Below are 21,312 nucleotides of genomic sequence, written 5' to 3' on the forward strand. Positions count from 1 at the left end.
TTTACTGAAGTCTCTGCATCCGCATCTTTTCTTTCACGTTACAGTCACTCTTTTTGCCTTGCAAGCTTGCCTTGCCTACTTTCTTTCCACTGTCCATCGACACTGCTTACCCGCATAACGCTCTAAACGACCTCCTGGGAAGTGACCACTGCACTTAAAACACTTCCTACTCAAGCAATTGCCTGGAAGCCTTCTCGACCGACAGCATGAAACAATCCATCATTCATCCGGCTCTGGTAGCCTCTGCTCTTTTTATCTCTTCCTGTGCTTCTTTGAAGCTCTCCGCTACCGATGGAGGTGAGCTTAGATGCTGCCACATCGTGCAAAACTAATATTTTTTCCAGAGTCTGTTCGCAATGCCGCTGCCACAGTCGCGTATGGCCTCATGAGCCACTACACCAACAACCAATCGACCACCCCTGCTGCTGACGTTGGCTCCTTTGTTTCCCCCGAGGGTGTTGACAAGCTGTATTGGTGGAACAGTGGTGCCATCTGGGGCGGAATGGTCGACTATGCCATGTACTCCGGCGACAATAGCTATGTTGAAGCGACCAAGCACGCCCTTGCTGCCAACGTGGGTGAGAAGGCTGACCTAATCATTGAGTCTAAGCGGGGAGAAGAGGTGAGATGCACCGATGCTAGAGCGGAGAAGTATCCATGCTGACTATGGATAGGGCACTGACGATCAAGCATTCTGGGCTCTATCGATGATGTCCGCCGCTGAGTCCGGCTTCCCTGCTGCAGATGGTGCACCTGCATACATTGATGTCGCTGAAGGTGCTTTCAAGAGCATCACCTCCCGCTGGGACACTACGAGCTGCAACGGTGGATTATTCTGGCAGATCTATGCTGACAATGCCAACGGTCTCAAGTACAAGAACAGCGTAGCCAACGGAGGTTTGTTTCAGCTTGCCGCCCGTCTAGCTCTTCATAAGAAGGACGACAGCTTCGCCAACTGGGCTGAGAAGGTATGGGATTGGACCACTAAGATTGGCTTCATCGACTCGAACTATGCGGTTTATGATGGTGCCGGGACCGAGAACGGAGCCAACTGCGCCAAAATCGACCACAACAGATGGACATACAACCACGGTCTCTTCACGTACGGCGCAGCGGCCATGTATGCTCACACGGGCAACAAGGTTTGGCTGGAACGAACTCAAGCACTTGTCAAGGCAGCCGATTACTTCTTCAACCACCACTCTGAAGCGCCTGGTGTTCTTGCCGAGGTCGTCTGCGAGCAGAAGACCTGCAACATGGACCAACAGTCGTTCAAAGCGTATCTCTCTCGCTGGCTGGGCAAGACCGCTAAACTTGTCCCTGAGACTGCATCTACAATCACCCCATGGCTCAAATCTTCTGCTGAGGCCGCAGCTCAATCATGCTCTGGTGATAAGAACCAGTGTGGTACAAAATGGTATACCGGCGGTTTCGATGGTCTCCCGGGCATCAACCAGCAGCTTTGTGCATTGGAAACCATTCAATCACTGATGCTATCTATCGAATCCAAGGGCGACCATGACCAAGGCTCGGATGCCAAGTCCTCGATTGTGCCCACCCCATCGCCCACACCATCACCAAGCCCGGCAGTTCCTGAGCCATCGATCGTCGCGTCGTCATCCCACATTGAAGAACCAGTTCAGTTTGCCCCTACTGCAGTGGACAGCATCGCCCCAACCCCAGCTGCACCCACTCCATATGCGTCACCAGCGGTCCCCGCTCCTTCAGAGGCTTCTGACTCGGTCTGCGAGGAGCCTGTTGTCGTCACCGTTACTGAGACTGGAACAGTGACTATGACTGTAGAGCCGACTGCGGAAGTACTCCCTACGTCCGTTTGCGAAACTCCTGTTGTCGTCACGGTTACTGTCACTTCCAGTTCATTTGCGGGCGTGGAGCCAACTTCAATCATCAAGCCGACGACCGCTGTTGTATCGTCTCATGTTTCGGCACCGGCGGCGCCAAGTAGTCCCCCTGTTCCAACTGCAGTCGTCCCTCCTGTTCCAGCAATGCCCACCTCAGGATTCGTCGTGCCCACAGGCCATGCGACACCTTCACCATTACCATTTGACGGTGCCGCGTCGAAACGATCAGCTGCCAGTGCCGTTTTCACGGTCGCGGTCGCTGCTTTGATGCTCTTCTTGTAAATACATTAATGGACCAGCGTAAGAATATCTGGAAAAGGTCAGATGGCTGATCCTAGCGGATCGTAATGTACAGACTGCCGGGAAGTCAGACGGAGATTGGAATAGGCATGTGACACGCTGTAGCGATAGTCGAAACCACGCATAACACAGGAATTGCAACCTCTGTTAATCATCAACATTGCATGCCCTCTTGTGTGAATTCTACGTGCCCATAGTCTGACATGAAAGGTGTTGACTACGTCCTCGAGTGGTCGTTGGTAAGTACCAGCTTGCCAGGTCAGCTAGATCAATCGTGACCTTGGATGTACTTATGTAATTCCTGTAAGGTATATATGATGGATCACGTGATGTGTTATATGTTGTATGTTTGTGTTTCTTTATATTTGGGTACAAGTAGAGATGTGGGCTATCTAACTTGGTAGAATATGTATCTAGGAGGGATTTGGAGTTGATGTAGAAATAGTCGTACTAATACGTATACTCACTCTATAGTAGTAGTTATATTAGTATTTATTATAGGTAGACAGATTCTATGTCTAGAGCGAGGTGAGAATGACTTGCAGGTCGTTATACGTGCTGGTATAGCTGTTTATGTAGTAGCTCTTTGGAGTTGCTTTTGTTAAATGAAGATGGTCCATTCAAAATATACCTCCTCCATCCACGCACCCCTACACCACACTCAACTCCCCTCACCCAAACGGCTTCCGCCCCCAGACAACACAAACAGTCCAATAATACGTATTCCTCCCATCCGCCAAATCCGCCCTCACACCCCCAATCTCCCCCTCCACCCGCCCCTCATCCCACCCCTCCAACCCCGCAACCCACAACCCCCTCGCCAACCGCCCCACAAACCCCTCCATACCCGCCCGCACAAGCAACCCAACCTCCTTCTCCCTCTCCCCGCACGCCCACCCCCCAACCGGCACCATCACATCCCGCATCCCTATCTCCACGAACCCCTGCGCTTTCATGAGCCCCGGCAGAACGAGCCCGACCTGTGTGTCGATACCGCTGTTTGCGCTGGCTTGTTGGCAGAGGGCGCTCCAGCGGTGGAGCGCGGATGCGTCGGTTGTGTGGTGGCCTGGGATGTAGTCGATTGGGTAGAGGGGCTCGGCGGCTTGGATCCAGCCGCCGGGTTTTGTGTGGGTCCAGGCGCGGTCGAGGAAGGAGGGCCAGGATGGGGTGGTGAAGAGGAGGGTGTGGGTGTGTGTGAAGTCGAAGGTTGGTGGTGGTGGTGGGTGCTGTGTGGGTTTGGGGAGTGCGTTGGCCTGGGTTTGGTGGTGTTTGGTTGTTGGGGTGGTGGATGTTATGTTTGGGGGAAGGGAGGAGGTGGTGGGCTGGGTGTTGGGGTTTGGGCTTGAGGTTGTGCTTGTGCTTGTGACGTTGCATTCTGGGTTCTCGCGTGCGAAGTCGATGGCCCATGGGCTTGTCTTGGTGCTGGTGCTGATGTCGAGGACGGCGGTTTCGGCGCCGGTTAGGGGGGCTAGGTAGAGGGCGCCGCCGAGCATGAGGCGCCAGATGCGGTGCTGTAGGTCGAGGTGTTGTGTATCCTCGTCGGCGTCGTTGGGGGGCTGGTTTGCAGAGGCCTCCTCGTCGGATGCTTGGTGGGAGGGGGTAGGAGTGGTTGTTGTTTGCACGGGGTCGGGGACGGCGGCGGGGTTGATGGCGTCGAGGTCGACGTCGAGCTCTAGTCCGATGATTGACGCGGCGCGGTTCATGATGGTGGTGGTTGTGGTGGTGGCACTACCCCTTCTTGTTCATCACTCTGAAGGGGATAGAGGCGTGTAATGCAAAGTGTAAGGGGATAGCACGCTTCGAATATAGAATGTGGTGATGCGACGTCATCGCGGAACAGCGGGCACTAAGCTAGCTTGCACCGGGTCTGCCGGGAAAGGAAACTAGGGAAGGGAAAAGGGCCGATAAGGTATACTGTAAGTGAATGCTTTGGCGGGTCTTAGCAAGCATATATATGTATCTACTATGATGTTTTAATCCAACATAGCATGTGAGAAAAAAGGGAATGGGAACTGATGATGAAGTGGTATGTCAAGGAGCCCAAGCGCAGTAAAGTAGTATGATAAGCAGGTGCCAGCACCTATCCATTTTGTCCTCGAGACACTAGCCGCTAGCAGTCTCCAAGTCCAACTTCAGGAGTAAAACAAGACTACTTGACTAAATCACGATTCCATCGTATATCTGACAACAAGATGCAATCCCCCTCTATGGTAGTAGCGAAAAGTGTTTTATTCTATGCTCCGTCTTTTTTGCCTCGACAGCCTCACGAATCCCCCTAACTTTATCCTTGTACTCAGCATTCTATAATAACGAGTCAATTCTTGTTTCCAACACGTTGTACTTGGGGTATACTCATCACATATTCGCAGACTCCAAAGTCGAGGTCAAAGTCCAAAACATGAACCTCTGTGCACAACTGTACGCCAGTCCTGATGTCAGCTTCATTCGGAACGTGGACGGAAATCGAGACGGAGACGCCAGGGCACGCGGTCTTGATGGTAGTTTCGAGATCGCGTTGGCAGCTCCTCTGTAGTAAGTGTTAGGAAGAATAACTTTGCGTGTTGGACGGAGCGATAATATACGGCAGAGTCGACGTCGTCGAACTCGACGGATAACATGGTAGTCTGGTGCATGCTGGAATGGAGTCTTTTGCGCTTTGAGTGTTTATGACTTGGATTGAAGAACTCTAGACAATTTCTAGGAATGAGTGTTTATGAAGTTGATCAGCTAGATTTCTATGTCTCTTCGTAGTTATATATCAAGCGTCCGTCGACATGTTACATGTTTCCAAAGTGTTTAGCACAAAGAGACGTAGCTATCGGATGAAAACATCCAAGTGAGATGCCCGTAATAGCATCATGTCCTTCTGCAGCGCAACATCGACATTCCTAGACACATATTTGACATCGTCTGGAATGAAATCGCTCAAAGAGCTCATGCTTTCTTCACGAGAAATCCTTTCACGACTGTCATCCTAGAAGAGACATCAATCATGATCTGTGTAGAAGGCATGAGGAAGTCAAGCTTGCACAGGTAAAACTTGAACGCACTGCATTCCAGGAACATGTGATCTCTCTACAGAGAGTACGATCATTGGATATGCTACCATCCCGCCACTCACAGATTCTTTGATCTTCCATATCTTCTTCCCGCGAGAATACGGCACCAGACCATAGACATTTCGGAATGCAAGTTGAAAGAATGCCAGGTCAAGACGCAAGATGGAAAAAGCCATGAATTGCAATTCGAAAATCCGAAGTCAGAAATGCGATTATGTAAAGAAAGCACTGGTTGAAAAACCAGACCCGGAGAAGGACCAAGGAATGCAGAATCACCCAGACCATGAATCATTCAAATGTCAAAGAGAGATTGTAAAATCACAGCATAGAGAGAGAGCGACGGAGACAAGATTCATTCGTTCATTCACTTAGCAAGGAGCTCTCGGTAGTCGGGAAGCGAAGCAAGGGGCGCACTTCAGCTTCGGGGGGATTGAATGCATTGGACATGGTTTTCCCCGTGTCAAGCTTTTCTAGGAGTTTGCTCCAAAGGACCGCTTGGAGTAAGCCTCAAGTGTGCTTCTGCGAGAGTAAGTTCATAGTCTAATGCGCTATCAGGTGATAGGTAGAGCTGCCTCGCGCCTCGCCTACTTGTGTCTCATCCCTTGTTCTGTTCCGTTCCTCCGTAGCTTTTGCGTATACCGGTCATGGGCTTTAGCATTTAAGCGTCGATGACCGTAGAGTATCTATGTTAAGGTACAGCCGATAATGTGTTGAGAAGAACGAGACTTACTTTTGCTCTACCTAGAGGATCTGATGTCCTTCTCATGGCAGGGTGTAAGTGACGGACTCAAAGCCGCTGACGGCAGCAATTCCTTGGTGCCCTTAACATGAGCCTCTGATCAGGACCTTGTAACGATACACCTCTCCTTCCTGAGATATGGAGATTTTAAGTCTTCGATGCAATATCTCAACTCACTTGACCATCGTATCATGATATAAGAGGGTGCTGGTTGAACGAAAAGTCTACGTTCAAGCTCGAGAATGGTTGGTGCATGCAGACCCAGGCCTTTGGTTGCAATCCTTGTTTGCACGTGTAGGAGTGACATTGCGCGAGCTCACTGTTGGAACCTGCATCCTCGAAATCTCAAGCCTTACATTAGAAAACATCTATTCATCTCTGGAGCACTCTGCTATATGTCACTATATGAGTTCCTAATGTCCTTCCCCTGGGCATTCCGCTTTAGGCACCATGACTTTTTAACATGGATAGAGGTTATTTAGCGGAAAAAAAGACTAGAATATCATCATTCCTCAGATTCGCTTCGTCGCTTTGACCCTGAGAACCCTTTTCTCTTTGTTTGAGTTTTTCAAGCAAGACTATCTCCTTAGAATTTTTATGAGATTCTAGAAACCTTTAAAGAGACTTTACTAAGATAAAAATAAATCTCTAGATAGATCAAAGATAACTCCAATTATTTATTATATCTACTTTTCATACTCTTATATAGTTACGTATAGGTATAAAAGTAGAAAAGAACCTCTAGATAGGAAGATTGGGGTGAAGACGCGCGGGTACGAGTGCCAAGAGAATCCGTCTGTAACTTTTTCAGCGCGACTCTTGGCACGCGTCGCACGTATAACACACCACTTTTTCTCTTATTCTTAAAACTTACATTTTCCCTAATATCTCTAGAACTAGAACTCTAGGAAGTTTTCTAATTATATATAAATATACCCCTATATAGTCTCTTACTTTCTATATAAGAAAATTAATAAAAAAAGAATAGACTAATTAGTTATTCTAAGAAAAGCTCTATAAAGTAGAGAACTATTAAAGTACTAAGGTACGTAGTAGAGAAAATAAGAAAATAGAGATTTTCTCTATTATCTATCTCTTTAAGACTCTTTAGTCTTTAAAAGAACTTAAAAAGTATTCTTTAGATATAACTAAAAGTATATATAATCTTTTAATATCTTCTAGAGGCTTAATATTAGGGTTATTAAAGGAAATAGCGGTTTTTAAGAATAAGAGAAAAAGTGGTGTATTGCGCGCGCGACGCGTGCCAAGAGTCGCGCTGAAAAAGCTACAGACGGATTGAGTTCAAGGTAAACGACGATTTACCCGAATCCTTAAGTCCCCCTCCCCCCAATCTCAAAAAAAATAAATTTTCAAAAATATTGAATTATACTATATAATCTAACAAAAACTCTACACTTTCAAGCAAGCGGCACTAATGGTGTAAAGTCATAAACGCGCAGATTCTTAACTGTGATCAAAGAAATTCCATACAATCTATGGTGCCTACAGTCCACCGGTTCGAATCCGGTGCATTGTAGTTTTTTTTTTTTTTTTTTCATTTTTTTCATTTTTTTTTTTTATTTTTGTTTTTGGATTTTTTTATTGAATTTCGGACGGCCTTCGATTTCTAGGCTGGTGAATGTGGTTACTAGTAGTGTCTCTCTGTTAAAGCTGACTATGATCGCACTTTATGCCTACCATTATCTTACGTCTTTTCAGCTAATCGCTCTTTTGACATGGGTCGTTGAGAGCTTTGTGAGCACCTCCTTCGACCGCTTCAGTCTTTATCATCAGCAGTAGGTACACAATACATCCCCGGTCGTGTATCTCATATGGCTCTGACCCGAGCAAGTTCTTTCAATGCACCATCGCTCCATCCTATCCTAGCTCATAGAAGCGTTGCAAGCATAATAATCCATCCAAGCGCCCTTTTTCCATAAGCTTGTAGCATCACAGACTCATTATTCTGTAGGTATGTATGCAAAGGAAGAGGTGTGAGCTATATAAGAACCCACATTGTATACAGGTGCAAGGTGTTGTAGTGGTGCGATCTGCTGAGCGAAGAGCCATGAATATATGAAAGACATGCCTGATCGATGTGGTGAAGACATGTATATGCGTAGTTTGAGAGTGGAAGCTGTTTCTTCTGGAGGGCAACGACACGCTTGCTTACAGTGTACAGCGTTGACTACAATAATCCGTGCTACCGAAGGCGGCTATGCCAAAAACTCGGCAAGGGTTAGAGGCGATCATTGCGAAGTGACTTCTCCACAAGTCTCGAGCTAGGTGGAGAGCTCTGTGACGTGGATTGGACTTCGTGAGTGTATGGAGTGCAATATAAAACGCGTCGTATGATCACGCGGGTATTGAACGGTGGACTCTCTCCATAGATTGGCTTCTGACTCTACTTCGGACAGTATGTTCCAACCTGAGTTATTACTTCCGAGAACATAAATATGCTTCTTAATTCGACTTTTTAATCCTCCCCTCTGCGTCGTAGAAGATCTCACGCACCTTAACACTCCGAAGATGATTCTTCCCACCCGACAAACTAGTATCGTGATAGAAAAGATACCACCTCTCTTCATATTCTACTATGCTGTGGTGAGTCGTCCAGCCCTGCACAGGCTCCAGGATCCGGCCCTCGTAGGTGAACGGCCCCAACGGACTGTCCCCGACAGCATACACCAGGAAATGGGTATCGCCGGTCGAGTACGAGAAGTAGTACTTCTCCTTGTACTTGTGCATCCACGCTGCTTCAAAGAACCGCTTATCGTGGTCGTCTGCGGCGATGGGCTGCCCAGTTTCGGGTGCTAGGATCTGGAGCTCCCTGACTTCGGAGCTGAATGATCTCATATCATCTGCCAGCTGGGCAACACGGGGGAACAGCGCAATCTTGCCCTCCCCAGACGGCTCCTGGGCACCTTGCAGCGAAGGATCAAATGCTCCAGTCTGCCAACACTGGAGCTGTCCGCCCCACAGGCCGCCGAAGTACAGATACGCATCGCCATTCTCGTCTACAAAGCTGGCTGGGTCGATGCTGTAGCTTCCTCGAATGGGCTCTGGATCAGGTACGAACGGTCCTTCGGGCCTGTCACCCACTGCGACACCGATGCGGAAGATGCCCGATTTGTCGCGAGCAGGGAAATACAAGAAGTACTTGCCGTTCTTGAAGGCGGCGTCGGGAGCCCAGAGCTGCTTGCTGACCCATGGGATCTCCTCCATCTTCAGGACCACACCGTGGTCAGTTGCAGGTGATGAGATGGTGTCTAGGGACAACACGTGGTAATCGACCATATCGTATTGGTCGCCATTGTCGTTGTCTTGGATATCGGTTGCGCGGTCATGCGATGGATATATGTATATCTTGCCATTGAAGACGTGGGCCGATGGATCTGCGGTGTAGATATGCGTTACGAGGGGTTCGTCGGCGTCTGTGATCGGTGTAGACACCATGATGACCTGGACTTTCTTTCTGCGGATCTGATGGTGAGGATTGCAAAATTATCTACGGTGGCAGAGTTGGGTTAATAGCATAATCAATCGTGCTTTTGAGCCGCAATCGGCACCTCAGAGATCCATTTAGCCGTTTAGCCAGAGACATTTGGTGACTTAGCCTAAATCGGTGAGATACTCCATGACAGCTCGTGGCACGAAAGAGATGGTTTCGTCTCTGCTACTCTTCTCGCAGTAGTACTATGCTAATGCTACAGACATAGGCAAGTTTTTAAGATGAACAACCGATGAGGAAGGGTTTCGTGAATGAGTTGCAGATTGTTTCGAGGCGGAGGAAAGTAAGAAGTCAAGGAGTGGGCCCGAGCTCCTCTTGGCGTACGCATCCATCTGTTCCTCCATCGATCGAGACGAGGATTCAGTGTATCTTCTACCTTATAATTCATAGACTATGGGTTGCGGTTCATATCATGTCATATACGTGCTTATAACTCGTAGAATATACTCATAGTTCATTTATAGAGTACGTATCTACTAACTGCACTATCGGTTTCAAATTCCTAGTGTGCATATTCTGTCATATCAGATCAGATTATACATTCTACTTCGGACCTAATAGATAGACTAGTAGATATCCTAATTTCTATAGTCTTCTATGTAGTATACCTTTAGATATTATTCTTTAACATTTCATTTACAGAAGAGAGATGTTATGTCGATAGACTGACTCTACATTACTCATTTGTTTTTATCTCAGAACTTGAATCTCCTTATCATATTATCCCATATCTTATATCGTAAATATCATATCCTGATATCCCCCGTCTTATATCACACATTCTCCATCCCACTACCAAAAACACCATTTCAACCCACTCTCCTCCCTCCACCTCTCACCCCCAAAACCGCACACAAATACCCCCAACCTCATCCCCATCCCCATCCCCAACTCCATCCCCAAACCCCACCAAACTATGCAGCCCCTCCGCCTCATAAAGCTCTCTCAACCGAGCACACAGTACCTCCACTTCTACACCTTCACCACCGCCACCACCACCCAAAATCCCCTCTCTAACCCTCTCAATCTCAGCCAATCTCGCATTCGATACCCCCTCCGGGGAAACGCAGCGCGCGCACGTACATGTGAAGCCGAATGTTTGTGCGAGGGAGAGGGTGCGGTGGGGGGTTGGCGTTAGGGGGTGGGAGTCTGTTGTTTTGCTTTTGTTATTATTGTCGTTGTCATTAGTAGATTTGGGATGGGATGGGATGGGATGGGATAGATTAGGGGGGTAAACAGAGGGATGGAAGGGGGTTATATTGAGGAGGGAAAAGGGGGGGGGGGTAATCGACGTACAAGCAATCGTAATCTCCTCGCCTGGCGCGATGGGCCGGACGGCGCGGATGGTGTGTGTGAGGAGAGGGGTGTTCCAGGTGTATATTGCGCTGTTTTGGTGAGGTTAGTTCGTTCGTGTGTCCGTTTTGCTTCTACATGACCAGCCTCGACGAGCGAAAACACCAAGAAGAAAAAAAAAACAGAAACGAACTCAAAACTCACTTCGGCCCACAATCATGATTAACCCGACTCGCCCCCAGCAAAACCGCAACATGCATCTCCCCCCCGCCGTCCCCAACCCCAACCTCAAACCCATTCGTCGCCACCACATCCAACAACAACAACCCCCCTTCCCCGCCTCCTACACCACCAGCACCCCCAGTACCACCCCCCGCAAACCTCCTCGCCAACCCCCTAACCCCCCTCTCCACATCCCCACTCAACCCCGCCAGCGCCCTCCCAAACAACATCTCCAAATCCTCCTGCGCAATCAGCCTCGTCACATTGCGCAGCGCAAGCAGGACGGGCGTGTGCGTCATGACCACGTCGCCGCGGGAGAGCGGGCCGCGTGCGAGGATGCCCATGCCGCGGCCTGGGAGGGGGGTTTCGGTGTATACGCGGTCCTGTTCTCGCTCGTGTTGATGTTCCAGATGTAACTGCGAATCCACACCCTCGGAGAAAGCAGGCAGGGCGCGAAAGGCGGCTGCTAGGGCGGGGGTGGTGAGGATGGCGATGCCGCGGCCGTGGGCAAAGGATGTGGATGTGTAGATGCAGAGGGGGGAGTTGTGGAGGGTGGGGAGGGGTTGGGTGCATGTTGGGGGGGAGGACCAGGGTGTTTGGTGGTGTTGTTGTTGTTGTTGTTGTTGTTGTTGAGGGGGATTTAGGGGGATGATGGCGGGACAGGAGGGGTGGAGGGGGTTTTGGAGGGGATTTTGGGGTGGGCATTGGGGTTGTTTGGGGGGGAGGGGAGAGGAGGATGGGGATGATGATGATGATGGGGATGATGAGGAGGAGGAGGAGGAGGATGACGAGTATGATGGGTATACGAGGAGGAAAAGGGAGAAGGAGAAGAAGAGGACGGAGGAGAGAATCATTGTTGAGATCGATCGAGAGAGAGGAAATGAGAGAAAGAGGTATAGAGATGTAGCGACGAAGAAAGAGAGAGAAAGATGGACGATCTACGCTGAAGTCGTTGAAGTCGTTGAAGTCGTTGAAGTCGTTGAAGTCGTTGAAGTCGTTGAAGTCGTTGATATGGCGTTGGTGATGATGATGATGATGATGATAACTTGGCCGATCTTGAAACATATATGACACGCGCGTTGCGCCCGCGCAAGGTCGGGAAATGCTAAACGATCCTGGGACAACCAACAGCTTATGTTGTTTCGTACATTTTAATCCGCGATGGATGATGAAAAGCTGGCAGCATGATGGCAGGACGCGATAGAGTGCATCATCGGATGTAGTTCTTCTAATTACCTAGCTCTTAGCCACATTTTATTCCGCGAACATAAGAAAACATGACACCAACAACAAGGCCAAGCCACCATGTCGATAATAAGATATCCCAAATACATAGCAATGAATAGATAAATAATCCTTCGACGGATCTTGAATTTATTAGATATTTTTCCTATGTAGTCTAATTAGAGACATCGCTGCTGTCGCTGCTTTACCCCTCCCAAGTAATATGTGTCCGAGCTAAGCCCAGGTAGGTATGGAGAAAGATGTCGAACTACATCCAAGGATTGTACCAAAGCAGACTAGCGCGCGGTGGCCACAAGCTGTAAACAACCCAAATCCAACTCATCCGCTACGAACACCGTCGTTTCCCTGCACCGGGCACTCCAAAGTTGCAAAGTCAGACAACGTTCATCCAGAGCATCCAGAAGTAGATTTTCCACGATCGAGGATCTAACATGAGCGGAGTTAACCGTGGGGTCGTCGCGGTACGGTACACAGGGAGAAGGAGAAATAAAGAAAGGTGGTGGCATAGTAAATGATAGTACATGTGATGGAAAACTGTCCATGTACATATATCTACTTATGGATTCTCTTCGCGGTTTTTTCTTTTTTTGATAAAATCTAGTTATATACATCTATACCCATCTCTCTATGCATACCATGTATTGTAAAGCAAGTTCCGGCATGTATAGCGTGACGACAGAGGGGGATAGAGGTCCTGAGACTGTGAAGATATAACCAACACGGCGAGATGTGCTCGTCCGGATATCAAGCGCTGCAGGGGCGTCTCGCGCGGCTATTGCAGCGGACTACTCGGTGAGCTCGGCACTGTCCGGCTCGTTGGATCTGGTGTACGCGAATGGCGGCGCATCATGCTCGCGACTCGGTCTTAAGTGCAATATCATGGAAGCAAGGACACTCATAAACGCGCGCTTGAGTCAGATCCCCATATATTGGAATCTCCAGTAGCCACAAACACGTGCCAATGAATCCAAGGTGATGATTGCTTCACTAACATGTGTCTGTTGGGACGTGTTTGGGTCTTCTGACCCGATCTCTCAAGCGTCCTATTGATTGGAGCCAGCCGTCTTAGTTGTCAAAACGCAATCGTTCAACAGCGCCGAGGTATCGGCGTCAACCGGTTGAAACACGCAAGTGAACCCACCGCGATGGAGAGAATCGCGTGGGATCCTGGAAAGGGACTGCGCCGCACGGAGGAATACCCGTCTATCCATGCACTGAATTAATGCGCGACCAACAGACAAGGAACGCACATCTGGGTACGTCAACGGCAAGGAACAATAGCTGCTCATTTTAGCGCTGCCTTGCTTCAATCGCACGGTCATGACCCCCAACCGGTCTACTCGTCTTCGCTCAAAGATACGAGACATGAAGATCGCGTTTTGCGACAGACCATTCTCTCCCGTACAATGTTTGAGTGACTCGCACGGCTGCCACCTGCCATTGAAACGTAGACTCATTGCGCAATCACTCCAACGTCCTGAATATCCTCGCGCTGTTCAAATTTCGCCTTTTTCCCGATAGCGCCCCCCGGATGGTTCCGCAGGAATACGTCGCGTGTAGCGCCCTGGTGGAGCGCATCGGCTGCCGCAAGAGCTAGCATATCACCGACGGCCATGGCCACAGTTGTCGATGTTGTCGGCGCGGCCACGCCAAATGAGTCTTCCTCACGCTCGTGTATAGGCGCAGGGAGGACAATGGCATTGCTGCGGTCATGCAGCAGCGGGCAGGCACCAGCCTTTGTATGTCCTGTGAGCGCAATTACGGTCGTCGCTGCAGGGAGGTGGGGTAGAATGGCTAATAGCTCGGGGGTACGCCCGGAGAAGGTTATGAAGAGCACAACATCGTCCTGCTGGGTGTAAGCGACAAGTCTAGTCTAGGATACAGTTCGAAGTCGGGAGCACACACAGGCTGTATATCACCCAGGTCGCCATGAATAGCTTCGGCGGCGTGCATGAAGGCGCAGCGAATGCCCAAGCTCTTCATCGTGGCTGTCGTCTTCATACCGACAAGTCCGCTCTTGCCAATGCCACATACGATGATCTTGCCCCTGCTCTGATGTGCGCGGACGACCGACTCGACGGCCTGTACGAGGCCATCGCGCGCGGCGGGGTCGGTCTGATAGAGACGCGAGACATGCGAGAGCGCAGTCGCCTCGATGGAGAGCACGTTCACGGCGGTGGTGAGAATGTGCGACGAGCCAGCATCGGTCGCGGACAGCGGAGGGGTCACAGGCCCTTCAGCGGAGCGCTTCCTCTTTTGTGGCGGTGGAGCAGGGGGTGGAGCTGGAGCTGGCGCCCTGGCAGCTGGTGTCGCGGAAATGCTCGCAACAGGCGAAGTCTGGGTATTATTATGCATGACTGGGTCGTACAGGAGAAAGTCTTGGAGCGTCAAGAGGTTGCTGACTTGGTCCTTGAGCCAGGCTCTTATGAATGAGCTGAGTGAGCAAGCGGCGGAGCGGAGCGATAAAGGCCGAAGAGTGCCCCATGCCTAGAGATTTATAAGGGCAATGATGACGGAATTCGTTGCGTGTGGAGTCGTCGACGCTGGCCAGGATTAGGGCCTAGAACAGAAGAAGCTTGGGTGGAGCCATGGTTGCGCGCGGCCAGCGACAGACGAGCCTGTTGTTTGACCTTTTTTTGCCGCGTCGTCGTTTTGGGCGGAAGAAGCGCGATATAGAATACGTAGTAGGAGGGTGGTTGGGGTGTGTGGTGTTTTACAATTTGTGGCGGCGTGGGCAAGCACGGGCGATAGTGGTAGGGAGGTAGGCAGCTGCAGTGGCTGAAGGTAGCTGGCTAAGCACCTAGATTAGGCAGGTCAGGTCAGCTACGTTTAGGGGGGAGATGATGTCGCCAAATAGGCAGGTCAAGCTCGCCAGATAAACATACTGTGTCACCAACCTCAGCTGGACCGTCGCTGCCTTCCAGAGTTTGGTCATTGAGCCGCGTCAGATAAACAACAACAGTAACGAAAAGGGGTTCTTTCGGGTGAAGTCGCGATATCGTCATCGCCTAGCGTCCGTTCTCCCGCCACTCTAGAAAGGGACTAATGCCCAAACCGTGCTAGCTCATTCTCAGCGTCAATCGAAGTTGGCGCCTCAGGCCACAGACTGCCGTTATTACCCGTTACCCGTTGCCCTGCACGCTAGACTAGACGCATCAGCTGCATTCCACACCAAGTGCTTATTACTATATATATGAAGTGTTGACGTCTTTGATATTAAGAGAGGCCTGTAGGAAAGCAGTCAGTCAAATGGACATGTGTTTCCTAGCAGCTCATGTCGATGCGTCACATTGTGTGCTTACCTCAGACCAAACGCATGCTCTCAAACACCACAGGTCCCTTTCAGCTTGAACCGGCCAGGATTGGCCTTCTTAGTCCTGCAGACGGACAGATCATGGACATGCTGGACCTAACAAGGCATTTGCTTCTGACACGGACACCCAAGTGACAAAGGTCGAGTCGACGCCGCCCGCTGAGGCTTGCAGGAGTCCGTGCCCCCAACTACAGTACTCCATTGGAAAATACCTTACCATTCAATGCGAATCACGTCCCGGCTTCTGCTGACTCGTCCTTTTCCTAAATGCACATCACTTTCAAAATTCTGAGTCGAGCTCTCCATCTGATTCATCTGACCATCTCTACTGCAATTCGCAATGGACGTGTAATAACAGGACACAAGAGTGTCATGCCAGACTAACTCGGGCCGATCAGTGAACGAGTGTTCGTTCGCAATTAGTACTCCTTACGTTTTCATGACTCGACGTCGTCTACGACAGCACATCCATTGTAATCAGAGAGACGCGAATGAGTATTCAGGGGCCATGGATCCAGGCTGGCCCCCCTGACATGCCCACTAGCTTCAACGGTCCGCAACGTTGAACCAGGTAAGGTCTGACTGACATGCAAGCATTGACTGTTCGGCAGCATCCGCTCTGATCTTGCGGAAATGTCAGCCATGACCAGCCTTTCATGCTGATCAGGGAAGTAGTAGTATCCACCAACGTGTACAGTCTTGATGCACCGCAAGCTCCATTCTACTCAAACTGCCAACGCCCGTCCGTAGCCCGTGTCAATTCTACCGTTGACATGTGAGCTGGGAGTTACATCAGTGCGGCTCTCCTGCTACAGACCGTTGCAGAAGTGGCAAGCTCAACTCCCTTCACGTTTCCTGCGGCTTGGTGACTGTGTTTGCAATTATGGTTCGCGCATGTCGTCCAAGAGAAGAGACCCCAACCTTCTCCACATTTTGCCAAGGTCGAATGTTCCAGGCGTGGGTCGGTGCAACTGTATTGCATGTACTATGGACGAGTAAGATGCGAGTTCCATGTCCGATCTCAGATGTACTGTGTTGAGCCAATTGCATTTCGTACCGATCCAAGCAAATTCAGACCGGCGCCCGGGCCACAGAGCGCAGTCTTGTCCCGAGAGGCAGCTGCTGTGCAACGACTCGATCATGACGAAAGTGATCGAATATCTTCATATGGCCTCCAAAATTCTGGATGCGGTGGAGGGAAGTCACCAGTGTCATGTCAGACCAGGTTGCTGGACACACTTCTACGCGGCTAGCCGTTGGGGTTAGTAACGATTGATCCATTGACATGCATCGTTATCCTGTCGAACACAACACCACTGCATCCGGCGGACGCGGACTACGGGTAGTTCTGTGCAACCGACACCGAGCGCATCAGAGCGATCCTTCCTATGCAGAACTGTTGGTCTAGTACGGCTTGGGAGAGATGGTTCGTGGTTGGTAGTGCTGGCGTTCCCTGCAACGAGACACGGTCCGACTGAGGCTGCAAGCCATTACACTGGTCGAGCGCTTGCAACGCCATCTCAGGCATGGTGGTTCTGCACGCTGTTTCGTTGTCTTCCAAGCGGTCGGTTCTGCTGTCATTGCTGCCCGTCGAGCTGAATACCGTGGTGCCAACAAGCTTTTGCCTCACCGCAAAGCTCCTCGAAGCCGCTGACGGAGAGCTCAGAGCCAATGATTTCGTCTGCAAGATGCAATCATACACTTCGATGATGACCTCGTGTGTGCAATGTCATGATGGAAGTATCGTATGACGCGTGGGCCTGGGCCAGCTGAGTCATCTTCATCCATGTGTTGCGCGCATCTTCTTGCTGCCTACAGGAATGCTTGCATCTCTGCCGTCGACGCAACCGTCGCAACGTATGGATTGGCCTCCGACACTATGCCACGTGGGAAGTGCTGTCAAAGGGTTGCTGCCAAGCTCAAACAGGAAATATCGTCGATAGCTTCCGGTCATGCCTTGCCACTGATCAGGAGGAGTATCCGGGGAATTGAACGAGGGTATGTCTAGCAACATAGCCGTACACTGGAAATCCAGAAGGGAACATCAAACTTTGACCGCACTAGAAGGGACACATCGCACACCCGTTTCTCGTGCAGCTTCAAGGACCAAAATGCTCACGAATGTGGTGATTCGAGCTACGAGCTACGTACTGTCGCTCTTGGTATCTGCTTACCGACTTGCGCTCTTTACCAGATCGAAGGGTGGTATATGCAGTCATTATCGGAAAGCCAGGAGTGCAGTCCACGAAATGCGAGCTGCCGAGACAGCGTCTGGCATAGACGCGACAAAAGGCGCATAGTACCAAAGACCAAAAGATCTAGTTTCGATGTCATGTGTCACGAGTAACGTATGATACAGCTCCTGCGATGGTCTTGATTTCTTCAGCATGTGAAGTAGTATGCATCCCCAGGTCTGCCCTAGGCCGATACCTCAGATGGTGTCCAATCATGCGAAGGCACGACTCAGCAAGTGTGCTGCCGCACCTCCATCCGAAACAAATGCTCACATGTAGAGAAAGAGGACTCAGCAGAAGCAGCTTTGAAACGACGATGCCAAGTTGCCCGCATCGGCGCTGATGTTTGGGCGCGGCAACTGGAGGAGCTGCCTGCTAGGCCAACCTGACCAAGAACGTGCTGCAGGGCTTGCAGGTGATGGAAGTGTGGTGGACCAAAATGCGCATTGGTATGACGCGAAAGCCTGGTTTCCGTCTTGATGTGTTCCGGTGGAAACGCTGCTGAGGGAGGGGGTAAAAGGTACAGGGCGGGCTGTGGAGTGAGAGCTTAGTTGTCGTGTGCCGTCGGCATCTCGAATACGGAGGCTTGTGCGAGTCACATTGTTGGTCTTTGAAAGCAGGTAATTAACGGCCCATATCAGAAAGTCATATCCAAGCATAGAATGATAGCGGGGAAACGGCAGTGGGAGTTCCAGTGGACCGAGTCAAGAGAATGAGTGACTTATTAATTAGGTGACGGGACCGGAGGTAATACTGGGACGTCCACTTGCACGCTAACCAAAGTAAGCTGGTAGCTGGCTCAGGATGATGTCCACCGTGACATGAGTGTATATTTGAGAACAGCAGTCAATCTCATCAGAGGGCAAGCTAAATACGACAGGTCAAGTGGTGATATAATATATATCTATAGATGTTTATTTGCTATATAGACTAACGAGAATGGATCTACAAAGGAGATCCAGATATCCGAGGCGTGATCCGTCCTATGCTACATAGTCCATCCGAGCTATCCTGTCGATGTTACCCTGCGCCTATTACTTCGAAATAGTGTAAACACCCAACTCCCCATGATAGCATCCCCTCTAGACATAATCCATACCGAGAAAAAATACTTTGTCAACGACAGCATCGGGATCCCAAGACCATTGTTCATGGCAGCTCAAGTGCGCTTCAGGTAAAGAGCAAGCCAGCCGAACAGTCTGTACCCTGCAATGATGCCAACGATGATGCACAGATACTTGCCTTCCTGCCCAGTCTTGTAGCCATAAGTATCGAGCACTCCTTTACCATCGATCTTGCACTGGTCAATCAGATCTGTGACGTACATGCATTGACAGTCTCCATTTGCAAGGCGACCACAATCGTAGGTTCGATCCTTGAACTCATTGACCAACATGCCTTGGAAGACCCATCTTTGGTAGTCCATAAACGAGAAGGCATACTTCCAGAACACATTGAGCTCCACAAGTGGGACTAGGAAACCGCCAACACTCATCCAGAGGCCATTTGCAAAGGCGGTGATGGCCAATGCCACGACGAAGATGTTGGTCAAGCTCGAGATGAGAATGACGAGCGACTCTGCAGCGAGCAAGTCCAGAAATAGGTAGAGAACCCACATCATGAAGCCGGTGGCGGTGGGCTCGAAGTTTGACAGCCAGTAAGAGATGGCGGAGAACAGGACGGTGATGAGAAAGAGAAAGGGCAGTCCGGTGATGAAGTTTGCAACCATAAAAGAGGTTGGGCCATACAGTCCATTTGCGCGCTCTTTGACAAAGAGGCTCCGGTCCTCATGAAACGACGGAATGTAGGCGACCGCCATGAAAGACATAAAGGCACCTCCAAAGAAGATGGCATTGATAAAGGACTGGATGTTGTGTTGATCGGGAGTCAAGCGCAGCCAGACGGTGCCCATCATGACAGCCAGACCCATGTACATGCCAACTCGGATCCAGTAGGTGACCAGATCTCTCCGGCTCTTGATAAAGGAACGATGGATGAGAGTGAAAGGAACCATGTAGGCGCTTGGACCATCCTGTGTAGTCACTTCACACGTACAGGTCTCTGCAGTTGCGTGGAGAATCTCGTCAACAATGACGTTTGCATTTGGAGACTCTTTCCATGATCTCTGTATCTTGTGAAGTTCGAGCGAGGCCTGGCGTGAGTTTGGCTCAAAATCGACATTGACCAGATCAAGCATGAATTCGGCGGGATTCATGTGGATAGGCATGGGTCTGCCAAGGTTGTCAAAGTAGTGTTGCACATCCTGAACCAAGCCGTTGAAGACAGTCTTGCCCTGCGAAAGGAGGAGTAATCGATCGAAGAGTTGGAAGGTGTTTGTTGAAGGCTGATGGATACTGGCAATGACGATGAGCTAGCAAATGTCAGACATGCTCGTACGATTGAGCAGTTGAGGACAAACTTTGTATTTACGCGCAATATTCTGGATGTAGCTGACGACCTCATAGCTTGCAGTGGAGTCAAGTCCAGAGGTGGGCTCGTCCAGAAACAGGATCTTAGGGCTCGTGATCAACTGGCTGGCGACGCTGAGACGGCGCTTCTGGCCGCCGCTGATGCCCTTTTGGACGGGACCTCCTACGAGAGTGTTGGCTTGGTTGAGCAGACCAAATGAAGCTAGTAACTCTTCGATTCTGACCATGCGGTCCTGCTTGGAAACGGAGCTGTAAAGGGTCAGGATGACTAGTGTGGAGTGACGTGGTGAAGACGGGCATACCTAGGCAAAGACAAACGGGCGGCGAAATGGAGCGTTTCCTTGACAGTCAGGGCGGACATGAGGGAGTCGTTCTGTTCGACGTAGCGACCAATTTTGCGAAACTCGCGACCAGTTGTGTGGCGTCCGTTGATGAACAGGCGCTCGTGAGTCTCTCCCTTGATGTGCTCGGTGCGACGGGCGAGTACGTTGAGAAGAGTGGTTTTACCAGAGCCGCTGTGGACGACTTATCAGCAAAGCGGCGCAATGACGAGTTGTAGAAAGACGAACCTTGGACCCATTAGGGCAAGCATTTCACCTAGAGAAACAGTATCAATATGCGAAGTCATGGGAGGCGACGAGGGATAACTTACCAGCCTTGACGATCCCATTGATGTCGTGCAGAATGTCGGTTGGGCGCTTGAGAGTGCGATCTTTGACAGTGACAGTGACATTCTCCCAGCCAAAGCTGCGGACAGAAGAGTTTGTGAGGTTTATAAAGTCGCCCGAGGCGAGCTTCTCCATGTCGTCCATGGAGGACCACGAAGAGTTTTGGCGCGAAATGTTGAAAGATTTGGTGGGACTAGCCCAACTTAAGGTAAGAGGGCAGATGAAGGGAGTTTAAAAGAGAGTGTAGTTGTCTTGTACGGGAGGATACAAACTTAAGTGCAGCCAAAACTTGAAGAGGAGGACAGGATGACTAAAGAACGGCGACCAAACTTGCAAAGATGTAAAGAGCAAAAAGATTGCGAAGTTTGTAATGAGAGGAAATCGAAGCAGAATATCAAGGTAGATTTCAGAATAATTACGATTGAGCAGAGAATTAA

At 50.1% G+C, this 21,312-nt stretch overlaps 7 protein-coding genes across 7 annotated transcripts; 2 read left to right on the plus strand and 5 right to left on the minus strand.

Moving 5' to 3' along the window:
• Positions 1-206: 206 nt before the first annotated feature.
• On the plus strand, positions 207-2,144 carry EJ05DRAFT_498360 (uncharacterized protein; the record flags this gene model as incomplete). The annotated part of the gene is made up of 3 exons (XM_033746672.1): positions 207-297; positions 345-622; positions 675-2,144. 3 exons carry the CDS (start codon positions 207-209, stop codon positions 2,142-2,144), a joined length of 1,839 nt encoding a protein of 612 aa, XP_033602854.1.
• Positions 2,145-2,665: 521 nt separating this feature from the next.
• EJ05DRAFT_508944 (uncharacterized protein) lies at positions 2,666-3,941 on the minus strand. Its single transcript, XM_033748054.1, has one exon. It carries the CDS (start codon positions 3,863-3,865, stop codon positions 2,834-2,836), a length of 1,032 nt encoding a protein of 343 aa, XP_033602855.1. The 5' UTR covers positions 3,866-3,941; the 3' UTR covers positions 2,666-2,833.
• Positions 3,942-8,320: 4,379 nt separating this feature from the next.
• Positions 8,321-9,719, minus strand: EJ05DRAFT_474287 (putative xylanase 32). Its single transcript, XM_033743582.1, has one exon. It carries the CDS (start codon positions 9,255-9,257, stop codon positions 8,424-8,426), a length of 834 nt encoding a protein of 277 aa, XP_033602856.1. The 5' UTR covers positions 9,258-9,719; the 3' UTR covers positions 8,321-8,423.
• Positions 9,720-10,306: 587 nt separating this feature from the next.
• On the minus strand, positions 10,307-12,173 carry EJ05DRAFT_536519 (SET domain-containing protein; the record flags this gene model as incomplete). The annotated part of the gene is made up of 3 exons (XM_033749316.1): positions 10,969-12,173; positions 10,768-10,856; positions 10,307-10,620 (listed from the first exon to the last, which is right to left on the minus strand). The coding sequence occupies exons 1-3, from the start codon at positions 11,838-11,840 to the stop codon at positions 10,307-10,309; spliced, it is 1,275 nt and encodes a 424-aa protein (XP_033602857.1). The 5' UTR covers positions 11,841-12,173.
• Positions 12,174-13,263: 1,090 nt separating this feature from the next.
• EJ05DRAFT_283422 (SIS domain-containing protein) lies at positions 13,264-14,811 on the minus strand. The gene is made up of 2 exons (XM_033740462.1): positions 14,137-14,811; positions 13,264-14,077 (listed from the first exon to the last, which is right to left on the minus strand). Exons 1-2 carry the CDS (start codon positions 14,584-14,586, stop codon positions 13,685-13,687), a joined length of 843 nt encoding a protein of 280 aa, XP_033602858.1. The 5' UTR covers positions 14,587-14,811; the 3' UTR covers positions 13,264-13,684.
• A 2,028-nt stretch (positions 14,812-16,839) lies between these two features.
• On the plus strand, positions 16,840-17,844 carry EJ05DRAFT_525528 (uncharacterized protein; the record flags this gene model as incomplete). The annotated part of the gene is made up of 3 exons (XM_033748847.1): positions 16,840-17,261; positions 17,363-17,542; positions 17,583-17,844. Exons 1-3 carry the CDS (start codon positions 17,071-17,073, stop codon positions 17,842-17,844), a joined length of 633 nt encoding a protein of 210 aa, XP_033602859.1. The 5' UTR covers positions 16,840-17,070.
• Positions 17,845-18,855: 1,011 nt separating this feature from the next.
• EJ05DRAFT_283483 (putative ABC transporter) lies at positions 18,856-21,196 on the minus strand. The gene is made up of 5 exons (XM_033740463.1): positions 20,860-21,196; positions 20,777-20,804; positions 20,510-20,722; positions 20,198-20,456; positions 18,856-20,149 (listed from the first exon to the last, which is right to left on the minus strand). Exons 1-5 carry the CDS (start codon positions 21,017-21,019, stop codon positions 18,938-18,940), a joined length of 1,872 nt encoding a protein of 623 aa, XP_033602860.1. The 5' UTR covers positions 21,020-21,196; the 3' UTR covers positions 18,856-18,937.
• Between the last annotated feature and the right edge of the window lie 116 nt (positions 21,197-21,312).

The sequence above is a fragment of the Pseudovirgaria hyperparasitica genome (assembly GCF_010093815.1).
Source record: "Pseudovirgaria hyperparasitica strain CBS 121739 unplaced genomic scaffold EJ05scaffold_4, whole genome shotgun sequence".
Lineage (NCBI taxonomy): Eukaryota > Fungi > Ascomycota > Dothideomycetes > Acrospermales > Acrospermaceae > Pseudovirgaria > Pseudovirgaria hyperparasitica.